We start from the raw sequence: 21,200 nt of genomic DNA on the forward strand, positions 1-21,200 counted from the left end.
AGAAGAGGGCGCTAGACGTTCAGATTGCAACGCTCCCGCCAGACACTTCTGCTTTGCCGTAGTGTTGTGATGTGAATTGAAACCAAGATGGCGTCTACGGAATAGCTAGTTAAATTTGTATACAATATTTCATTTACCGCATAATGTTTTATACATTTCGTTTGTTCTATGTCAGTGCTAGATTAACAATACATTCTGACAAATTCAGTTTTGGCCGAGAGAGGTGTTGCTAAATTGTTTTACCTAGATCTCTAGCTAGCATGATAGCAGTAGTATCGAGCAAGTATGCGACCAGTTTAGTACGGCAATAAATGTTCTATTCACAAGTTAACTTGCTGTATTAGCTATCCTAAAGCATGATGGAGGCTCCGCGTGAGGAGGAACTGCGGCCGGTGCCTCGTGAGCGGGCGATTCTGGAGAGTTTCTTCACCCAGCTCGGAATGTTCTCGTTCGACCGGGCGAAAGATTATGTGGAGAAAGAGAAGGACAGCAGCAAGAGCGCAGGGGCCATCTGGGCCGCTCTCCTTGCCGCCTTCGCACACCTTGCCGCAGCGGAGAAGGCCTATCACAACATGACGTTCCTGGGACAAAAACTGGGTAAGAAGCACCCCATGTAAACACGCACTGACAGAAAATGTCATTTTTGTTGCACTACAAAACTCATTGGTGTGGCAAAATGACACCCCTCAGTGCAATTCATGTAACCTATCACAAGTGGGACTAGTATCACCATGATGTTATTATCCAGACGAGAAAGTCACGTTCCATAATAGAAATTTGAAGTGTAGGTTTCAAACAGCAGGTGGCGATACAATCCCACATTTTTATGACTTATGTATTCAGCAGCACATCACGTTGATATTATGGGGGTAGGAGGAAGAACGTACAACTGGATAAAGGATTTCCTTTTTGGAAGGTCTATCCGGGTAAGGAAGTCTATTAGGCAGCTAAATGGTGGATAACGGTACACCACAGGGGAGCGTGATTAGACCTCTGTTGTTCTCAATCATAATCAATGATGTTTACTTGCAGTTATGGCTGGATATGGGGAGGTCATTATTTGCAGATTATGGGGCCTTATGGAAGAGGGGAAGAAATGTGACATACATAGTCAGGAAGGTACAGGAAGCAATTGATGAGGTAGAGCGGTGGGCATTCATGTGGGGATTCAGGTTTTCTGTAGAGAACTCTGTGTTCTTTACCAGGTGGGAGATGATATATGCTTGAGGTTATATGGAAGAAACCTGGAGAGGGTGGGGTCCTTCCAGTTCCTTGGGGTGTACTTTGACACTAGATTGACCTGGGCAGAAGCCATTGATAGAGTGATGGGAGGGTGTAAGAAGGAGCTAAATGTGATGCACTGTCTGATGGGGAAGGAGTGGGGGGCTTGGCGTTCCTCATTGAGGACCATGTACAGTACCAGACAAACTCTTTCAAGGGTTTTTCTTTATTTTTACTATTTTCTACATTGTAGAATAATAGTGAAGACATCACAACTATTAAACACAACACATGGAATCATGTAACACAGTTAAACAAATCAAAATATATTTTAGTCTTCAAAGAAGCTATCCTTTGCCTTAATGACAGCTTTGCACACTCTTGGCATTCTCTCAACTAGCTTCACCTGAAAATATTTTTCCAACAGTCTTGAAGGAGTTCCCACATATGCTGAGCACTGAGGTCCAACTTATCCCAAACCATCTTAATTGGGTTGAGGTTGGGTGATTGTGGAGGCCAGGTCATCTGATGCAGCACTCCATCACTCCCCTTCTTGGTCAAATAGGCCTTACACAGCCTGGAGGTGGGTTGGGTGATTGTCCTGTTGAAAAACAAATGATGGTCCCACTAAGCCCAAACCAGATGGGATGGCGTATCGCTGCAGAATGCTGTGGTAGCCATGCTGGTTAAGTGTGCCTTGAATTCTAAATAAATCACTGACAGTGTCACCAGCAAAGCACCACCACACCTCCTCCATGCTTCACGGTGGGAACCACACATGGGGAGATCATCCGTTGAACTAGTCTACATCTAACAAAGACACGGCGAGTAGAACCATAAATCTTGAATTTGGACTCATCAGACCAAATAACAGATTTCCACCAGTCTAATGTCCATTGCTCGTGTTTCTTGGCCCAAGCAAGTCTCTTCTCATTGGTGTCCTTTAGTAGTGGTTTCTTTGCAGCAATTTGACCATGAAGGCCTAATACACGTAGTGTCGTCTGAACAGTTGATGTTGTGTCTGTTACTTGAACTCTGTGAAGCATTTATTTGGGCTGCAATTTCTGAGGAACTCTAATGAACTTATCCTCTGCAGCAGAGGTAACTCTGGGGTTCCTTTCCTGTGATGGTCCTCATGAGAGCCAGTTTCATTATAGTTCTTGATGGTTTTTGCAACTGCACTTGAATAAACTTTCAAAGTTCTTGACATTTTCCGAATTGACTGACCTTCATGTCTTAAAGTAATGATGGACTGTCATTTCTGTTATGTTATGTTCTGTTATGTATACCAACACTACCTTAACACAACTGATTGTCTCAAAAGCATTAAGGAAAGAAATTCCACAAATTATCAAGGTACATCTGTTAATTGAAATGCATTCCAGGTGACTACCTCATGAAGCTGGTTGAGAGAATGCCAAGAGTGTGCAAAGTTGTCATCAAGGCAAAGGGTGGCTACTTTGAAGGATCTCAAATATAAAATATTTTGATTTTTTTCTCCCACGTTTTTGGTTACTACATGATTCCATATGTGTTATTTCATAGTTTTGATCTCTTCACTATTCTACAATGTAGAAAATAGTAAAAATGAAGAAAACCCTTTGAATGAGTAGGTGTATCCAAACTTTTGAATGGTACTTTGTTGCTTTGATACGATCTGTAGTAGACTGTGGCAGTATAGCGTATGGTTCGGAAGCCAGGACCTCATTGGAAAGGCTAGATGTCATACAGGGGGCAAAGACTCTGAATATGTAATGGGGCGTTTCAGACCTCCCCAGTGGCTGCACTACAGGTGGAGATGGGGGGATATGCCATTGCAGATTAGGAGACAGCAGCTGGCAAGGAATTATCGGGTCAATCTACAGGGACACGGGGTGTCTCGTCCTGCGAAACGGATTCCACATGCATGCTAGAAACATGAGTGAGGACAGAACATGAGCTTTGGGTGGGTGGGTAATACACAGGCGAAGGAGATGGGACTGTATGGGAGTATAGTCCAATGGTAGCTATTCCTGTAAGTCCACCATGGCTACTCCTGCCTAGTTGATCTAGAAGTGTTGGAGAGACGACAGAGATGGGGTGTTGATTCATCGGATTTGTTTAATAGACATCTGGATACTGTGTATCAGGATTTTGTGGCCATTTACACAGATGGTTCAAAAGATTCAAGGACAGGATGCACTGGGTCAGCATTTGTATTGCAGGAATGTGGGGTGGCAGTCAGGAAACGTATTACAGATCAACTGGCTGTATATACGGCGGAGCTGATGGGCATACTGTTGGCCTTGAATTGGGTGGAGGAAGTCAAGCCAGCCAGAATAGTTATTTGCTTTGATTCATTCCGTGTTGATGAGTTTTCAGTCTGTTAGCTCACGTAGCAGGCAATACCTGCTTTGAGGTACTAGAAACCCATGGCAGGATTAGACAGATGGTTATACAGATAAGATTTACTTGGGTCCCAGCCCATGTGCGGGTGGAGGGGAATGAGCACTTAGTAGTGGGGATGTTGTAGATTCAATGAGCACAGCAGAGGCAAAAAGCCTGATATGGACAGTGATGGTGCAGAGATGGCAGGAACAGTGGAATAGAGATACTGAGGGCAGGCATTTATTTGAAATACAGATGAAAGTCTGGGAGGGGAGGATGGCAAGAAGTAACAGAAGAGAGGGTGCTATTTTTACAAGATTAAGGGTGGGACACAGCCGGTTGAAAAATTATTTAAATGTGATAGGAAAGTGTGATTATTGCCAGGAAACAGAGACAGTTGAGCATGTATTATAACAGTGTGGGCAGAATCAGAAGGAAAGAGAGAGGATGAGATCTAGTATGAGGGTGGCGGTAATGCACCATAACGTTAGATACCAACCGCGATAAACCCCACTGAAGAAAGACAGCACATCACATCTACCCCCCCACTGAGGGGTTGGCTGGAAGTGGATGTTTACAGTATTTAACCCAATTTCCATTTCCCCTGAAAATCCGGTTGTTGGGACTTTAAAACATCAGCTACGTTAGGTTATAGCTCCCCAAACAACAATTTCCAACATGGACTGTTTTCTCTACGTTGCTCCAATATGTTAAATCAGGATCATAACCCACTCTTGCAGGCGGCCAGTCGTTCTTCAGCCGCAAGGACTCCATCCGCACCATCTACACCTCCCTGTTCAACGCGCTGAGGAAGGTGGTGACCATGGGGCGCCACGCCCAGCCAGGCTCCGCACCCTACCTGGAGGACCTGCTGTCTCACCTGTCGGAGCAGCTGTGCCACTTCACCCAGGCCCGCATGGAGATGGCTGACCTGTACGAGAAGATGCACGCGCTGGGCAGCCAGAAGAACATCAACTCAGAGGAGCTGGTCGCCACCCTCGAGGCAGTGCTGCAGAAATACAGCTCCAGGTGGGTGGGACGTGTCATGTGTGTAAGATCAGCTGTGTGTGCAGGCTGTAATAGTGTGTGAGTGGCTGAGAAATTGCAGAAACGAGAGTATGGGGAGGGAGGGGCGGGTGGTGGGCGAGCACGACAGGGGAGGGAGGGGTGGGGAGATTTCTGCTGAAATCAGCAGATGTAAAATTTAGCTCAGCCGGAACCAAAGCAAGCCCAACACAGAAAAGCCCACTGTGCGGCGGAGTCGCAGTTCACACTGCAGCGAGTCACAATCTGGCACACATGGGTGGTTGTGCAGTCAGGGTTGAAGGTGACTTTCTCGCACAGCAGTCGACACTGCCAGGAAACGTAATCAGCACTGAGAATACACAGGTTATTAACTGCTAATCAGGGCCAGAACCTCCACACCCAGTCGCACACACAAATGTGCATAGTGCACACACCCTTAGCAGCACAGAACATCAGACACATCCAATGCTGTTCTACGGCCACAGTCCATCTCTTACGGTATATTAATCAGCATTAGTGCTAATGGGGCTATTTATCATTAGGATAATTGGTCTTACAGAATAGTGAACACGATTGATTCGTAGTGGAGTGTGATCAGTTAAGGCTACCATCTGACACCACCAGCATTTCTCCCTTACATTAGATATGGCTTTCTCTCCAATGACCCCTACATCTCCTCCCTCCTCCCAGGTTCCACCACCCCATCCTGGGCCGCTTGGAGGGGGGCTTCCAGACAGAGGTGGATGTGGTGACACAGCTCCTGCGCTGCCAGGCACAGGTGTCAGAGTGGCACTTCCTACCCGCCCTGCTCAGCCTGCACGGGGCTAGCTCTAAGCTCACTGCCTGGGGACAGCTCTTCCAGCGCCAGAGGGAGACCCGCAAACACCTGTTCGGAGGCCAGTCCCAGAAGGCAGTGCAGCCACCCCACCTGTACGTGTGGCTGCAGCGCCTCCAGGGGGCACTCCTGGCTAAATTCAGCTTCTACTTCCATGAGGCGCTGAGCAGGCAGACGGTGTCCGCAGACATGAAGGCCCTGACAGCACGCACGGCGCCCGATTACCACGGCAAGATCTGTTCGTTTATCCGCAAACACGATGCCAACAACGTGTCGCTGGTGTTCGACAACCGCGGCTTGGACAGCTTCCAGGGCCACGGCTACCACCACCCGCACTCGTACCGCGAGGCGCCCAAGGGTGTGGAGCAGTTCCCCGCCGTGGTGTCCCTTCCCGGGGGCGAGCGGCCACTCACGCACTGGCCCAACGTCATCATGATGATGGGCGACCGCGAGGCGGAGCTCAACACGCTGGACAAGGTGGTACACTTCTACGACGACAAAGTCCAGAGCACTTACTACCTGACCCGACCAGAATCACACTTCACCCTGGTGGTCATCTTCGATGGCAGGAAGTCCGAGAAGGACTCGCACATCACCGCCTTCCTGCAGGAGATCTCTGGCTCGCTAAGGAACTCCAAACCATTCAGCACCCTCAAACCTGGCTCCAAAGGCTGAGAGAGAGAAATGCCCTACTTCATATACATTGTAAACTGACTGTCCCCATAAAGGGGAAGCGTGTGTGTGTGTGTATCGTTATAACAGAGACGAGGGATTGTTCCAGTTCCGTAGACAGACAGGATGGACAAAGTTGTCTAATCATTAGGAAAGCTTCTTGAGTAACATTGTTGCAATATTCTGATTTTGATTTTAGCTTCTTAAAAATGAGTGGCCGGAACCTTTTGCTTTACTACTTGATATTTCAAATATAATTAGAACCTCGGCATTAGCTTGTTTTTAAATCAGAGAATGGCTTGAACCCGTGGTCCAACTGTTGGTTCTGTTGAGCATCGTGCTTTGAATCCTTTAGTTTTTTTTTGCCAAATCAGTTCCAGACCAAAGATGTGCGTCACTGACTATTAGACGCAGCGTGGCCTTCTCACAGTGAACTGCTCTATCGACACGTTTGACCTGTTTCTATTCCAACACAGGATAGCCAACTTCCTATCCCCGTTAGGGATATAATGATGCGATGTACTGAAAAATATTTTGCTTAATTTATGTATACTTTTAACATTTGTTTGTTTACTGTTTTAACAGAAGTGCTTAATTTGGTTTCACTGTATGTCATCTTATTTAGCTGTTTAATTCCCAAAATAAAGTTTTGAGACGACGGTAGAAAAAAAAAGCATCATTGACGTGTGTGTGTGTAAGAGGTGCTTTCGCATGTTTCGGAAGCTACTTAAGACGGACATTAGTGAGTGTTCAGACAGCCAACTGTAGCACGTCCCATCCCCTTTTCGCGACCCCACTCACACTCCGCAGGTGATAAACGAGGCAGTAATGAACGCTCGACTAACCAAAACGCACTTGTTCATTTCTTCCCTTTTATTTATAATATAAATACAACATCAACACTATCCACTTGGGTATAAGAGCTCGTCTTTAGGAAGCTCAGGAGTTTCAGATACAGCAACAGACTAAACCATTTCCTTTAATTGTCAGACACATTCAGGAGAAACCAACGTCCCTTAAAATGCACCTGTTCACATGTTATAATGCTACATGCCAAGTACACCATTTTTCCTATACATTAAAGTGCAACGTCACAATAGATTAACTCTAGGATTCATAATTCAGTCTTCTACTAAACACTGATTATTTCCTTCTAAGTGCTGCTGCTCTCCGTTCAGGACATGCGTGAGTGGATTAAACTCCCCACAAAGACTAGGGTAAAAAAAAAAAAAGGCACTTTCACATTGACAGACACAAACCGATGCACACCCATAGCCCATTCTTAAAGACACACATCCCCAGTACTGCTCAAACACACACACAACAGTTCCCAACCCAGTAAAGAGGACACATTCAGTGTGCTGCTGTTCAAGTGTATTTTGGGCATTTACACTCAAAAGCCCCAGCCTGTTTGCTTACTGTGAACTTAAGGTTATTTCGTGACTTCAGAGTAACACAACCAGATACACCACATTCCCACACACACCAACTGCCAGCACACAGAAACACACATGCGCCCCTGTCCTGCACATGTTCTGTTACTAAAGGCAGACATGAATAATCCATCATTTTATCCACCATCACATTTACAAAGGAACAGAATCAGGACAGGCAGAGGAAACACACACAGACAAACAGGGTAATGGGAAAGAAATCACCCAGGCCGAGGGAAACGTACTCTACAAACTCCTAACCCACTCCACTACTGTACCTCCAAACTATTTCCCCTGGCCTGTGTGTGTGTGTATCGGTTGAACACGAGAAGGCTGTTTTCTAGTAGTGAGCGTTAACGCCGCTGCCGGCCTCTGTGACATTATTGCCCACTGAACATTCAATAGAGAGCCGAACAGTCGTTAAATACTGGAACATTCATTAAATAGCTGAACATTGGTTAAATAGAATGTGAGTTTTGTCACCATTGCCTCGAGAGGCTTCGGTTGAGGCATTAGTGAGCTTAGCTGCGGTACCAAGTGAAATAGAAAATAATTTAAAATAAGATCACACAGACATCCGCCCTTATGTTTCCTCTCTGTGTGAGCCGCCCTTTACCCATCAGGCACATCTTCACTCCGCATTGTCCCTTTCTTTCGCATCGCCAATGAAAAATCGCTCGTAGATGCAGCAGCCAATCGAAATACACTAAGAACACAGCAGCCTTTTGGTGATAGACCTTCATTAGCCGAGGAGCCTTTTGTCATTACATAGTCAACGTTCACATAACTGAAACTACATTTCACTGGAGGAGAACTACACTTCCCACACATCTGTGACTACATCTTCTTTTACAGGATAGGGCTTCTGCTTTCTTCAGCTTATACTTTTTTTTCTTGTACTTCTCCCATTCAGCAGTCCCATTTTACATAGCTACCCTTTGATAAATGCTTTGATACATGGAGAACGTGTATCCTACACACCAAGAAGAGAGTACACACCAACCTGACGACACACATAAATATCATGGCATATCATAGATCATATATTATTTTGTATTACTACATAAAACCCTTTTAGTTTCAGATCTGTCCTACCGCTTTCTACCCTTGTTCAGGTTTCTAAACAGTAAGCAGGTACCCTGTTCTCCCACTCCCACTCTATTTTGGCCCGGGTTGGCCTGGTTTGGCTCATCACATGGTGCAGGACTTGTCCAGGAGCGGGGGCAGAGGGGGGGTGTTGCTCTTGGGCGGCACCAGGGGTTTGGGCCTCAAGGCTGGGGGGCGAAGCGGAACTCCCATACGGAGTGGAGCCCCCACTACGGGCTTGAAGGAGCCCAGGGTGTCGGGGGAGGGGTTGGTGGATCGGATGGGTGCGGGAGGGGGGCCGGGGAGGGGAATGAGGGGGCTCAGAGGGCTGAGGGGACTAGGGGTACCAGGAGTCCCTGGGGTGGAGGGGGTGCTGTGGGGGCTGGGCGACTCGGAGGAACAGGCTGTGATTGGGCTGTTCTTAACCTGCTCCAGAGTGTCCAGGACCACGTCAGGAGCCGGTCTGCAGCCCCCACGCTCCAACTGCCTCAGCTGCCCCAGAGCCACACTCACACTCTCCTCTATGTCCTACAGAGAAAGGGGAACGAGGAAAGAGGGAGTGGCAGAGAGAAAATATAAGATGAAGTATAGTTTGATGTGTGCAGCAGCTGTTTGTTTTTTGTATAATTACTGTATGTACTTGTGTGTGTGAAAGTATGTGCGTGTGAGAGAGTGTACCTGTGCCAGTGTGTCTGGGTCCAGGGTTCTGGAGCTGAAGCCGTGCTGTCCGCTGCTGGAGCGCCGGATGGGCGTGTCTTCAGGCCGACGCAGTGAATCGCGGCGGCTCACGGTAACCGTTACCGCGGCAGTGGAACGGCGACGACGCTCAGGGCTGTCGAGAGGCGGGGTTAAGCCAGTGCCCCGCCCCAGAAGGAGCTCCCGTGGGCTGAAGTGACCAGTGACGGGCGGCGAGTTCCTCTCCAACACACTCCCGTTACCATGGTCTTTAGAGCGACCGAGGGGGCGACGGAAAATGTCAGTCCGCTTCCTGCGGTGGCTGCTGTGGAGAGACGTACAATATATACCGTTAGCTAAGATTAGAGCTTGACTAAATCAATACACTCCACAAACCGCTAGCTTAGTTTGTTAGCTTTGTGCAATTTATAGGTATGTGGTGGTCTATTGTGTGTTAACTACTGACCTGTTGTAGGTCTCAGGCGATCTAACTACTGACCTGTTGTAGGTCTCAGGCGATCTAACTACTAACCTGTTGTAGGTCTCAGGCGATCTAACTACTGACCTGTTGTAGGTCTCAGGCGATCTAACTACTGACCTGTTGTAGGTCTCAGGCGATCTAACTACTGACCTGTTGTAGGTCTCAGGCGATCTAACTACTGACCTGTTGTAGGTCTCAGGCGATCTAACTACTGACCTGTTGTAGGTCTCAGGCGATCTAACTACTGACCTGTTGTAGGTCTCAGGCTGCCTGTCAGTAGGAGAGCTCAGCTCACTTCTGGCTCTCTTGTCATCATTGCTAGTGCTCCCACTGTCGCTGTCCACTGTCGATGCAGAGTCAGGCCTGAAACACCACACAGCACCTCTTACCAACCAATCAGTGTTAAACAGAACCTGTTACCCAACCAATCAGGGCACTCTAACTAATCAGACAAATGATCAGTTAGTCAATCAATACCAGTGGCCAGTAATTGTTCACTCCAATCAATTTAATAAATAACTTAGGTCATCAATCAATTTAATCAGTCAGTCAATCAATCCATCAATCCCAAAAAACACGTTTAAAGAATCAAAAAATGGGCAGTTCCTTTGATAAAAAGGAGTTGAGCACGTAAATTTTCATTCAACAGTTAATTTGATAACAATCCACAATGGGATGCCGATGTAGGCATATTTTACAGACATGTTCTCTTGGCATGGTTGTGTCACTTAGCGTGTATGCTATGTGCTAGCTATGCTGTAGCCGTGTACTTGCCTGTCCTTCAGTGTTATGTACTGGTGAGGCACCAGGCCATGGGTGCCGTTGATTCGCCCCTCCCACCAGTCATGTGATGCACGCTGGAACAGCTGCAGGGTCACTCCCTTCTTAAAGGAGAGCTCCCGCCCCGACCGGCCCGTATAGTCAAACCTGGCCACTGCCTCTACTGCTTCCCCCTCTGAGAGACAGAGAGAGAGAGGAAGAGAGAAAGAGAGACATGGAGAGAGAGGGGGCGGGATGCGGGAGGCAGAAGGACAGAGAGATAAGAGCCAAATCGTATGATCGAGGGGGACCTGTCAATCACTAATGTCCCTGGCTTGACCTTCCGAGCTCAGCCAATGAGGAACGAGGGGAACGCGAAAGGGAAATCAGAGCATAAGAGTCTTAGCTAGCCATCGCACCGCCTCCCCCTTACAATGGGATTCACACACTGCACACAGCGAGAGACGACAGAGGGAGAGGGGAGTCTCTATGCTAGCTGTTGCCATGGAGACAGCTCTCTATCCATTGGTGGATAAGAAAGAGAAGCACACTGGGTGATTGTGCAGAGGTCAGAGGTCAGAGCGTACCCTCCTCACTGGTCTGAGTCTCTGTGCCGCCGTCAGGCTCCGCCTCCCCACCCGGCTCGCTGAACGGACTCTCGCTGGAGAGGATAAAGGGAGAGAGGGAGAGAAAGAGAGTTTGGGTGTGAAGGGAGGGAAAGGATGAAAAAGGGAGTGTAAGCACCATAACTGCAGCAGTCAGCAATATTAGACAGACTTGCTAGAACCGGGCCCTCTTGATACTTCACAAAATGGATGAACAGAAGGATAAAAGCACAGATGGTTGGTTGCAAGGCTGGAGTATACAGTATAGTCAATCTGTCTCACCAGTACTGGTCTCCAGTCATGCACTTCTCGTAGACAGGCCCAGGCAGCTCCGGGGGGTTGGGGAAGATGTTGTCGTGGTGCAGGATGACCGTCTTGATGACCTCATTAACATGCGCCTGGCAGGCCACCTGGTCCAGGGCGTCGGGCGTGGGCAGCAGGGTGGGGCCGAAGACGATGGCCAGGTTCCCAGCATCCATCATGTTCTCGTCGCTGTACTGGGATAAGCTGGGCAGGGGGCACAGGGCAAAATGTTACTACATAAACACCACATCACATGACCAGGCAGGAAGTAAAACGGAATGTTCATCATACTCATACCGAATACTGCAAATCTAACACTCTGCAATCTAACATTCAGACTCTGCTGTGGTAGATCACACCTGCACCTCACACTTCTCCCTCTCTCCTCCCGTTCACACTTCCTCCTCCATCTCTATTTGGAGCTGCAGAGATGAGACATCGTGTTCAGCCAAATACAGACAGACAGACCGTGTTGTATGTGGTTCTGTGTGATCTAGACTACCGCAGACCTACATGTTCTCGACTAACCCAGTACTGGTTCTGTGTGTTCAACACTAGTCCAGACCTGGTTCTGTGTGTTCTCGACTAACCCAGTACTGGTTCTGGGTGGTTCAGTGTGCTCTAGACTAACCTAGTACTGGTTCAGTGTGGTTCAGTGTGCTCTAGACTAACCCAGTACTGGTTCTGTGTGGTTCTCTGGGTTCTATACTAATCCAGACCTGGTTCTGTGTGTTTATATATGTTATAGACTAGTCCAGACCTGGTTCTGTGTGTTTCTATATGTTGTAGACTAGCCCAGACCTGGTTCTGTGTGTTTCTATATGTTATAGACTAACCCAGTACTGGTTCTGTGTGGTTCAGTGTGCTCTAGACTAACCCAGTACTGGTTCTGTGTGGTTCAGTGTGCTCTAGACTAACCCAGTACTGGTTCTGTGTGGTTCTCTGGGTTCTATACTAGTCCAGACCTGGTTCTGTGTGTTTCTATATGTTATAGACTAGTCCAGACCTGGTTCTGTGTGTTTCTATATGTTATAGACTAGCCCAGACCTGGTTCTGTGTGTTTCTATATGTTATAGACTAGTCCAGACCTGGTTCTGTGTGTTTCTATATGTTATAGACTAGCCCAGACCTGGTTCTGTGTGTTTCTATATGTTATAGACTAGCCCAGACCTGGTTCTGTGTGTTTCTATATGTTATAGACTAGTCCAGACCTGGTTCTGTGTGTTTCTATATGTTATAGACTAGTCCAGACCTGGTTCTGTGTGTTTCTATATGTTATAGACTAGTCCAGACCTGGTTCTGTGTGTTTCTATATGTTATAGACTAGTCCAGACCTGGTTCTGTGTGTTTCTATATGTTATAGACTAGCCCAGACCTGGTTCTGTGTGTTTCTATATGTTATAGATTAGCCCAGACCTGGTTCTGTGTGTTTCTATATGTTATAGACTAGTCCAGACCTGGTTCTGTGTGTTTCTATATGTTATAGACTAGCCCAGACCTGGTTCTGTGTGTTTCTATATGTTATAGACTAGCCCAGACCTGGTTCTGTGTGTTTCTATATGTTATAGACTAGTCCAGACCTGGTTCTGTGTGTTTCTATATGTTATAGACTAGTCCAGACCTGGTTCTGTGTGTTTCTATATGTTATAGACTAGTCCAGACCTGGTTCTGTGTGTTTCTATATGTTATAGACTAGCCCAGACCTGGTTCTGTGTGTTTCTATATGTTATAGACTAGTCCAGACCTGGTTCTGTGTGTTTCTATGTTATAGACTAGTCCAGACCTGGTTCTGTGTGTTTCTATATGTTATAGACTAACCCAGACCTGGTTCTGTGTGTTTCTATATGTTATAGACTAGCCCAGACCTGGTTCTGTGTGTTTCTATATGTTATAGACTAGTCCAGACCTGGTTCTGTGTGTTTCTATATGTTATAGACTAGCCCAGACCTGGTTCTGTGTGTTTCTATATGTTATAGACTAGCCCAGACCTGGTTCTGTGTGTTTCTATATGTTATAGACTAGTCCAGACCTGGTTCTGTGTGTTTCTATATGTTATAGACTAGTCCAGACCTGGTTCTGTGTGTTTCTATATGTTATAGACTAGCCCAGACCTGGTTCTGTGTGTTTCTATATGTTATAGACTAGCCCAGACCTAGTTATGTGTGTTTCTATATGTTATAGACTAGTCCAGACCTGGTTCTGTGTGGTTCTCTGGGTTCTATACTAGCCCAGACCTGGTTCTGTGTGTTTCTATATATTCTAGACTAACCCAGACCTGGTTCTGTGTGGTTATATGTGTTCTAGTCGAACACTGTGCTGCTTCTGAGTGGATCTGTGGGTTCTAGACTAGCCCAGACGTGGTTCAGTGTTAGCGTACAGACACTCACTGGTTGAGGAAGGCGAACAGGTATCTCATCACGACCAGAGTCGCCCGTGGAACACCCAGTAGAATCTTACGAATACACTGAGCTCTGTCATACAGGCTCTCTATACCTGTGGGAACGAACACACACACACACACCACACACACAGTCAGTAATATTCCCAGGAACTCATGAGGTGTAATCCTGAAACATCCTGAAATATAAGCAGCCCAGAGAGAGAGGCAGCTAGCTCTCTGTGTGTGTGTTTCAGAAAGACAGAAAGAGACATGGCATTGGAGACGTGTGTGGGAGGGAGATAGAGAGAGAGAGATAGAGAGAGATAGAGAGAGATAGAGAGAGATGCAGAGAGAGAGATGTATAGCGGGACCCATTTTGACAGTGCCAAAATTGAATGTATTACTCATAAGACATTTTATTGCTGCATTTCAAAACTGCTCTTTTTGTCAATGAACAGGCGCTGATCATTTATGGAGACCTAAAACTAACAGTGCATTTATGTGAAGCATGCAAAGCAATTGGAATCTGTTGCATTTTAAATACGTTTTGAATTAAGGGCCGTATCGACTGGTGAAAAGGTCATTTTTACAACACATTGAGTGTTAGAGCTGTCCAAATGTCACCTGCATTCATGGTAAATCACAAAACCTTCACAGCTGATACTTTTTACAAACACACACTAATTGCATACACACACAAAAACACCACTCCCCCCCTTTAAAACAGTGACCCCTGTCCTCCTGTCCAACCACCTCCCACACCATAGAGGAAGAAATTGCTACTCACGGACACAGGAAATGAGGTCGTTGAACCTTTCCTTGGGAAAGAGGGGGTTCTCCAGCCCCCGGAAGTAGAGCTTCAGCACACCGGCCACCGAGTTGATGTCATGGTTATTCTCCTCGTCAATCAGGGGGTCGTTACCTTGGCAACAGAGAGACGGACGTGGTTAGTTTCCTTTCCCCTGACCTGGAAGCACAAGTATGATGACCTCACGGTGACCTCTCACCTCTCTCAAATGAGTTCTTGATGTCATTGACCTCCACCTGCGACCCCGACACACGGAATATGCCCTGGTGCTGAAGACCTGAAGGAGACGGGAGGCGGTTATGAGAGTCTAATCATGTGTCAGTACACATCAGAGGAACTTGAAAAGGACTTGGCTCCTAACCCCCAGCCCCCAAATAGGCTAAGGGGAGGATCCACCATGTTGTTTTCAACAGAAGGACTCACCATGGAGGTTGATGTAACGGATGGAGCTCTCCACCAGCAGAGGAATGGCTTTAGTCGAGTCCTAAAAAACACATCCAGGCAATTAAGCAGCCACCAGAGGCCAACCACACACAGACACACACAAGCAGCGGGAGGAACAGTGGAAACACTACCTGGTGATTGCTATGGGAGTTCTTTCGTCCACGGCTAGGGGAGAAACAGAGACAACAGTGAGTCAGTTTTAATTTGCAGAGCTCAAAGACGAGAGGTGAGACAATTTAAAATGTAGAAACGGATAAAACAGTGCTTCAGTCAATAACATGTTTAAGAGCTATACCTGGTGGTCAGCGTGTCTGCTATATACCCTGGAGAGACATGAAAGACACAGGCAGACAGAGAGAGGGCAGTTTTTTTTTTTAATTGTCAGACAGGGAGGGCATTAGCACATAAGGTATATTTCTCAGCCATAAAAGAGGCAGTGAGAGAGATGGCAGTTACAAAAAGATAGCCTTGTTTGACCATCCTGATATCGCAAGCTCACATTCTGTTTCACTACACGGATTCAAGTGAAACAAAACGAGAGCCCAGCGTGGATCAGGCTAACAAAGAGAAAGAGAGAGACAGAGAAAGAAAGATAGAGCGCGAGGTCTCTTACCCTCGGCCATGGCTTTCTTCAGCAGGTCGTGCTTGGCCTGTAGTTTGGAGATCAGATTACTGCCCTCCAGATACTCACGGAACTTCTGTGGACCACAGACAGAAGAACATGCGGCGTTTATTAACTGTACATCTACCAAACTGTCTACATCAGCTAGCCTGTGTGTGTGTGTGTGTGTGTCTGTCTCTGAGTGCGTGTCTCACCATGAAGTAGAAGAGCTCAGTCTCCTGTTGGTTGGCACGGCGCTTGGCGAGGCTGGGTTTGTTTAGGTAGCCGTCCGACACGCTGGACTTAACCGACTCTGAAGAGGGGCTGTGGGTGAAACTCTGGGAAACGTCATAGTCATCCAGCACTGTCATGTCCTGAAGGGTGGTGAGAGTGGCCCCCGATGTCTTCTTCACCTGCGGGTAGGGGAAATAGAGTTAGACCAAAGTAGTCGCTCACAGATTATGTGTGGTGTATGTGTGTGTTCATGTACTTGTGGATATGAGGTTTGAGCGAGTGTGTGTGCACATCTTAAATCTGTATGGTGCAGGTGGTGTGTGAGAGTGTTTATTTGTGTATGGTAATTACGGTGTGTCTGTGTGTGTGTGTGTGTGTGTGTGTGTGTGTGTGTGTGTGTGTGTGTGTGTGTGTGTGTGTGTGTGTGTGTGTGCTGAGACATGCAGATGCAGCTCATTACTCCAGTCTTCATCAGCACTTCTGTGCCCTTCAGGGTTAGATAACAGCTGCCCTCCCATTCCACAGCAATCCATATATAATCTTCTCAACCGTAATACACACTCCAAAAACACACTATAAATAACCAAAAAAAGCTCTAGCTTCAGGGCACGAAAATGGTTTATTTGTAAGTCTGCATCTGTCACAAAATCACTCCAACCCAACCTCCCTCTCCTTCGTCCCACAGCATGTGGTCAGAGAGTCAACCAAACTACAACACAGCACACTAGGAAACTGTATATGTCTGGTCTCACCTCTCCAGCAAAGCACACTGGGAAACTGAAGTACATTTGACTGTGTGCTAAATGTGTGTCTCTCACCTCCTCGTTCTCTATCTTCAGGGTGGAGAGGCGTGACTGGAGCTGCTGCAGCCTAGATGTGAGCTCTGCCTGCACCTGTGGCTGGGCGGCTATCTGGGACACCTGACAGGAAACAGGAACAACACACAGCATGACCGGGCGCCTACCTGGTGGGGGGGGGGTCACTGTGTGCGTACATCGGTGTCTGAATCCGTGCTTGTGTGTTTTTGTACTTTTGCGCACTCACGGGGTCCCCCATGTGGGGCTGGAAGCTGAAGCGTGGCGGGGGGCAGAAGGCGGTGGGATAGAGGCCCAGCAGGCGCTGTCTGTCTCGGGCAGGATCCAGGCCCTCTACAGCCCCCTCCAGTACCTCCAACCCTGTCCGCCTGGAGGCCTCCAGACTCAGCTCTGCAGACAGGTAGGTCTTCAACGCACGACTCAGACTGGAATGGTACCCCAGGTCACAACACTGAGGGAGGGAGGGAGGGAGGGAGGAGATAGTAATGTGTTAGAGAAAGAAAGACACACCTAACACTTTTTGTCAACACTGCTTAGGTAATAGTGAAATCTACTGAAATCGGCTTGTTTGTGTGTGTGTGTACTCACATCTATGATATCGGGCAGGTCGTGGATGTAGTATTTGAACACGGAGGAGTTGGTGGCCTCCATCGTCAGAAGGTACTCGTTCCTGGCCTTCAGAGACTTCAGCTTGTTCTCAGAGTACTTAGCCTTCCTCTGGAGAGAGAGTGACAGAGAGAGAGCAGAGAGAGGGAGGAGAGAGCGAGAGAGAAGGGTGAGGAGAAAATAAAAGTTAGAGACTTTAAAAAAATATATATCTAAATGAATGCAGGAAAGGAGAGGTTGTCCCTCATGTGTATCTGTACCTTCTCCCTCATCTTCTCCATCTTGCGTGCGGCGTTGCGTCTCTGGTGGCGTTCCTCTATACGCATGCCGAATAGCGGCTCCACCCCCCCGCCAGGCCCCACTTTGCCAACCCCCACCTGACGTTCGGCATCCCTCAGCTTGGTCTCCGCGTTCAGCGTCTCCCCATGGTACATGTGGTATGTCTTCATCACCTAGCAACCACAGCCCACAATGCATCCATCTGTCAACAACTCTGCCCAGGGCAAATAGTTTGGGTCGTGTTCAGAAGGCACTAGTGGACGGAAAGGTTTTGACATGGAAGGGCAGAAAGAATGCTCCTCATTGAACGAGTTCAGGTAGTACCTCCTTCGTTTGAAAGTGTTTTCTCCTGTTTCGTGCCTACTGAACATGACCTTACTGCTCATACCACAGTCACCTATAGAAATGCACCTGACAAATGTTGCCCACCATTGGCAGAGTTGCACCCAACCTAAACCTCCCTTCACCCTGTGAGGGTAGGAACAGACCTGTCCCCTCTAAGTTCTTGCTAGCTCTTGTGTTTATTTATTTACACCAGAAGCTTTTTAGGCTGCCAAGCCTTCACTTAACTTAAACTTAATGCTCAGCAACTTTCCTTTGCAGTATATGGCTGAAATTACAAGTATTGGTAGAGCACAGAAAAAGTGACTCATTCCTCAAAGTTCATGTTGCAATGTTTAAAATGAAAGTGTGGCAGTTTTTGATGATGTATTGTTTAAGAACAGGAAAAGTGACAGTAAGAAAAAAGCCTTCAACTCCCTAAAGTGACATGTTTAATGGAGACTGTGTGTGTGGCAGTTATAGATGTCACTTACGGTGTAGAGTTCATTAAGGAGCTTCATCAAGTCCTCCTGCAGCTGAAAGGTGATCTCTTTACTCTGAGAGAGGAGGGAGGGGAGGGGAGGAGGGGAGCAGAGTGGGTAGACGAGAGAGGAGGTATGGCGGAAGAGATAGAGAAGGAGAGAGATATTTCATCAACACAGTGGAGAAGGGAGGTCATCACTGCAAATGAGAAACGTTTCATAATCCGATAAAGAGGGCATATGAATAAATAAATCCATCCATAAACAGATGAATCCATAAATAAAACATATAGTGGCAGGAGCCGGGCTGTAGCTCCTAGCTCCTGTGTGTGTGTCTGAGTCCTCATGTATTAAACAGCTCCTTCTAGTTTGGGAGTTTGAGTTATAGCATTCTGTACAGCATTAATATTGCATTAAGCCAAATGACTCTAAAATCCCAGAATGGATGAATCCCATTCCACTAGCCTTCTCACTGTGAGGCGGACCAGCTGAGCCGGTCACCATGGACACCAGGCTGTCAGAAACTCAGCGTTGTCATGGTCACCAGCCGGTGTCATCCTCGGCTCACTCACAGTGACTGACAAGTGTCATCTGTGTGCTAGAGCTTCATACAGGGGCGCAACTTTCACAGTGGACGGGGGGGGGGGGGGGGGACAGCAGCCAGTTTTATCATTGGAATGATATACAAAACGAGATAATGATGTGCTTTAGGACCATGCGGACGCCTCCGAGCGGTTGGGTAGGCAGTTGAGTGTTTATCCGACTGTAAAAAATAAACATATATAAAAAATAAATAACTTTATGTCCCCCCACTTTTAAAATCAAAGTTGCGCCCCTGGCTTCATAAGCAGTTATAACACAGTTACGAAGCCTCTATGTCTAGGCGTACTATATGTAGCTACAAGCTAGCAGGTCTCTCAGCACTTTAGCTCTCATTAATAAAACAGGAGCCACAGAGAGATGAATAATGAACACGATGAGCTGAACTCGGAAAGGGTGTGTGTGTTTAACTTGTTCTACAGTACTCGGAGGCAGGCTTCTCTGAAAATACACAGGGTGAAATGTGGACCGCTTCTGTACTTTTGATTAAAACCCATCAGGTTAATTCTTTGTGGCTCCTTTTATAGCTCCCTCTCAAACCAAGAGGCTTCTGGGAAAATACACAGGGGGAAATATGAGCCTTTACTTTTCCTTAGAAAACATTAACTCTTCTAGTCCTCTTCTTGCTCCCCCTCATACTAACAGACTTGTCGTCAAAGCTATTAAACCCTCTATTCCCTTGGGAAAGTCATCTTTGACCGCTGACCCCTGATGATCTGTGACACGTGCATGAGAAGAAGCTGTGATTGGCTCACTCTTTTGAGCAGGCGGGTGGAGTCGTCGCTGATGTGCGTGAGGCGGGTGATGACGTTGTTCAGGTAGAGGTCACTGAGTGTGGCGTGGTCCTTACTCTCCCTTCTCACCTGAAGAGCGAGATAGATCATGTGCTTACATTGCCTGAACACAGGCAACTTTTTAATGAATTTGTGCCTTCAGGATTGAGCACACATGCAAACAAACAGATTCATTACCTGGTTCAGCAGCAGGTACCAGCAGTTAACTGGAGACAGCAAGTTCTGGTCCTTTCTGTAGGAGAAAGATCGGGGAGGTTGTACTCAAATCAACACAAACATAAAGCCCCTGTTTACACTTAAACACATATGAGCTATGCACACACACACACACACACACACACACACACACACACACACACACACACACACACACACACACACACACACACGTCCTCTTACTTGTACTGCTGGTGGTCCTTGGTGCTGCGTGTCTTGGCCATGAACCTCTCGGCTAGTTTCTCCAGGTTCCTGGAGTACTCCGTCTCGATCTCAGCCTTCTTCCTGAAGAAGTCCTGCAGGTCCTGCAGCAGCTGCACCCTCATCTCTGTCTGCTGTTCCAAACACCGCTGCTGCTCCACCAGCTGGGCACGCACATCTACACACAGATACACTTATAATCAGATATATACGGCATACACACAATCAGCGACATATACACGTACGATTATAGAAATACACACCACACACACACTCAGAGACATACTCTAAACACAATCAGACATGTTTACACACTTCCCTGCACTGACATGGACACAGAAATACATGCACACACCCTAAACCAGACCTCCACAGACAATCACAATCATTCAGTTACACAGACACCTCTAGTAATACACACTAACAGATGCAGACATAACACCTTTGCAGAGTACTGGCCCATATTCTAATGAATTGTATTCCTATTGTGTTTTTCACCAGGTCTCAAAGCCCTTTACAGATGATGACACCGCTCTTCATCACCCACTAATGTGTAGCTAGGCACCCACCTGGGTGATGCACATGGCAGCCATTTTGCGTTAGAACACATGCTCACTAGATAATCCACTATCACAGTGGGGAACGTGCCTGTCTGCACACTTACGTGCATGCGTGTGCAAACACACACACACACACACACACACACACACACACACACACACACACGAGAGCATGCGTGACTGGAAATCAGATTCTTCAGGCTAAAGGCCATGACATTATTCTATTGAGATCTTTATGAAGCATATCTGTGCATGCACACCAGTGTGTGTGTGTGTGTGTGTGTGTGTGTGTGTGTGTGTGTGTGTGTGTGTGTGTGTGTGTGTGTGTGTGTGTGTGTGTCAATGTCGATGCGGCAGATATGAGCTCTGTCTTCACCTTCTTCGTCACATGGTTCA

The 21,200-nt window shown here is 47.2% G+C and overlaps 2 protein-coding genes across 2 annotated transcripts in view; one reads left to right on the forward strand and one right to left on the reverse strand.

The window, feature by feature from the left end:
• On the forward strand, nucleotides 1–6,794 carry LOC139534157 (KICSTOR subunit 2-like). The gene is made up of 3 exons (XM_071332990.1): nucleotides 1–597; nucleotides 4,329–4,617; nucleotides 5,305–6,794. The coding sequence occupies exons 1-3, from the start codon at nucleotides 357–359 to the stop codon at nucleotides 6,122–6,124; spliced, it is 1,350 nt and encodes a 449-aa protein (XP_071189091.1). The 5' UTR covers nucleotides 1–356; the 3' UTR covers nucleotides 6,125–6,794.
• A 179-nt stretch (nucleotides 6,795–6,973) lies between these two features.
• Nucleotides 6,974–21,200, reverse strand: part of LOC139534156 (SLIT-ROBO Rho GTPase-activating protein 1-like) — a 35,119-nt gene continuing 20,892 nt past the window's right edge. Inside the window, exons 2-23 of the mRNA XM_071332989.1 lie at nucleotides 20,227–20,422; nucleotides 20,005–20,059; nucleotides 19,789–19,896; nucleotides 18,446–18,508; nucleotides 17,612–17,803; nucleotides 17,334–17,462; nucleotides 16,975–17,196; nucleotides 16,749–16,850; nucleotides 15,912–16,109; nucleotides 15,709–15,793; nucleotides 15,391–15,418; nucleotides 15,227–15,260; nucleotides 15,075–15,135; nucleotides 14,851–14,928; nucleotides 14,631–14,765; nucleotides 13,851–13,956; nucleotides 11,443–11,667; nucleotides 11,143–11,216; nucleotides 10,571–10,751; nucleotides 10,046–10,159; nucleotides 9,319–9,640; nucleotides 6,974–9,168 (exon numbers count right to left, since the gene is read on the reverse strand). Coding sequence (XP_071189090.1) covers nucleotides 8,746–9,168; nucleotides 9,319–9,640; nucleotides 10,046–10,159; nucleotides 10,571–10,751; nucleotides 11,143–11,216; nucleotides 11,443–11,667; nucleotides 13,851–13,956; nucleotides 14,631–14,765; nucleotides 14,851–14,928; nucleotides 15,075–15,135; nucleotides 15,227–15,260; nucleotides 15,391–15,418; nucleotides 15,709–15,793; nucleotides 15,912–16,109; nucleotides 16,749–16,850; nucleotides 16,975–17,196; nucleotides 17,334–17,462; nucleotides 17,612–17,803; nucleotides 18,446–18,508; nucleotides 19,789–19,896; nucleotides 20,005–20,059; nucleotides 20,227–20,422 — 3,131 coding nt within the window. The 3' untranslated portion in view covers nucleotides 6,974–8,745. The remainder of the gene's footprint in view (nucleotides 9,169–9,318; nucleotides 9,641–10,045; nucleotides 10,160–10,570; nucleotides 10,752–11,142; nucleotides 11,217–11,442; nucleotides 11,668–13,850; nucleotides 13,957–14,630; nucleotides 14,766–14,850; nucleotides 14,929–15,074; nucleotides 15,136–15,226; nucleotides 15,261–15,390; nucleotides 15,419–15,708; nucleotides 15,794–15,911; nucleotides 16,110–16,748; nucleotides 16,851–16,974; nucleotides 17,197–17,333; nucleotides 17,463–17,611; nucleotides 17,804–18,445; nucleotides 18,509–19,788; nucleotides 19,897–20,004; nucleotides 20,060–20,226; nucleotides 20,423–21,200) is intronic.

Source organism: Salvelinus alpinus, chromosome 11 (assembly GCF_045679555.1).
Source record: "Salvelinus alpinus chromosome 11, SLU_Salpinus.1, whole genome shotgun sequence".
Classification (NCBI taxonomy): Eukaryota; Metazoa; Chordata; class Actinopteri; order Salmoniformes; family Salmonidae; genus Salvelinus; species Salvelinus alpinus.

Coding starts and splice junctions, on each gene's coding strand:
- LOC139534157 (XM_071332990.1), top strand. CDS start 357: ATGATGGAGGCTCCGCGTGAGGAGGAACTGCGGCCGGTGCCTCGTGAG. Junction 598..4,328: donor GTTCCTGGGACAAAAACTGG/GTAAGAAGCACC, acceptor CCACTCTTGCAG/GCGGCCAGTCGTTCTTCAGC. Junction 4,618..5,304: donor CTGCAGAAATACAGCTCCAG/GTGGGTGGGACG, acceptor CCCTCCTCCCAG/GTTCCACCACCCCATCCTGG.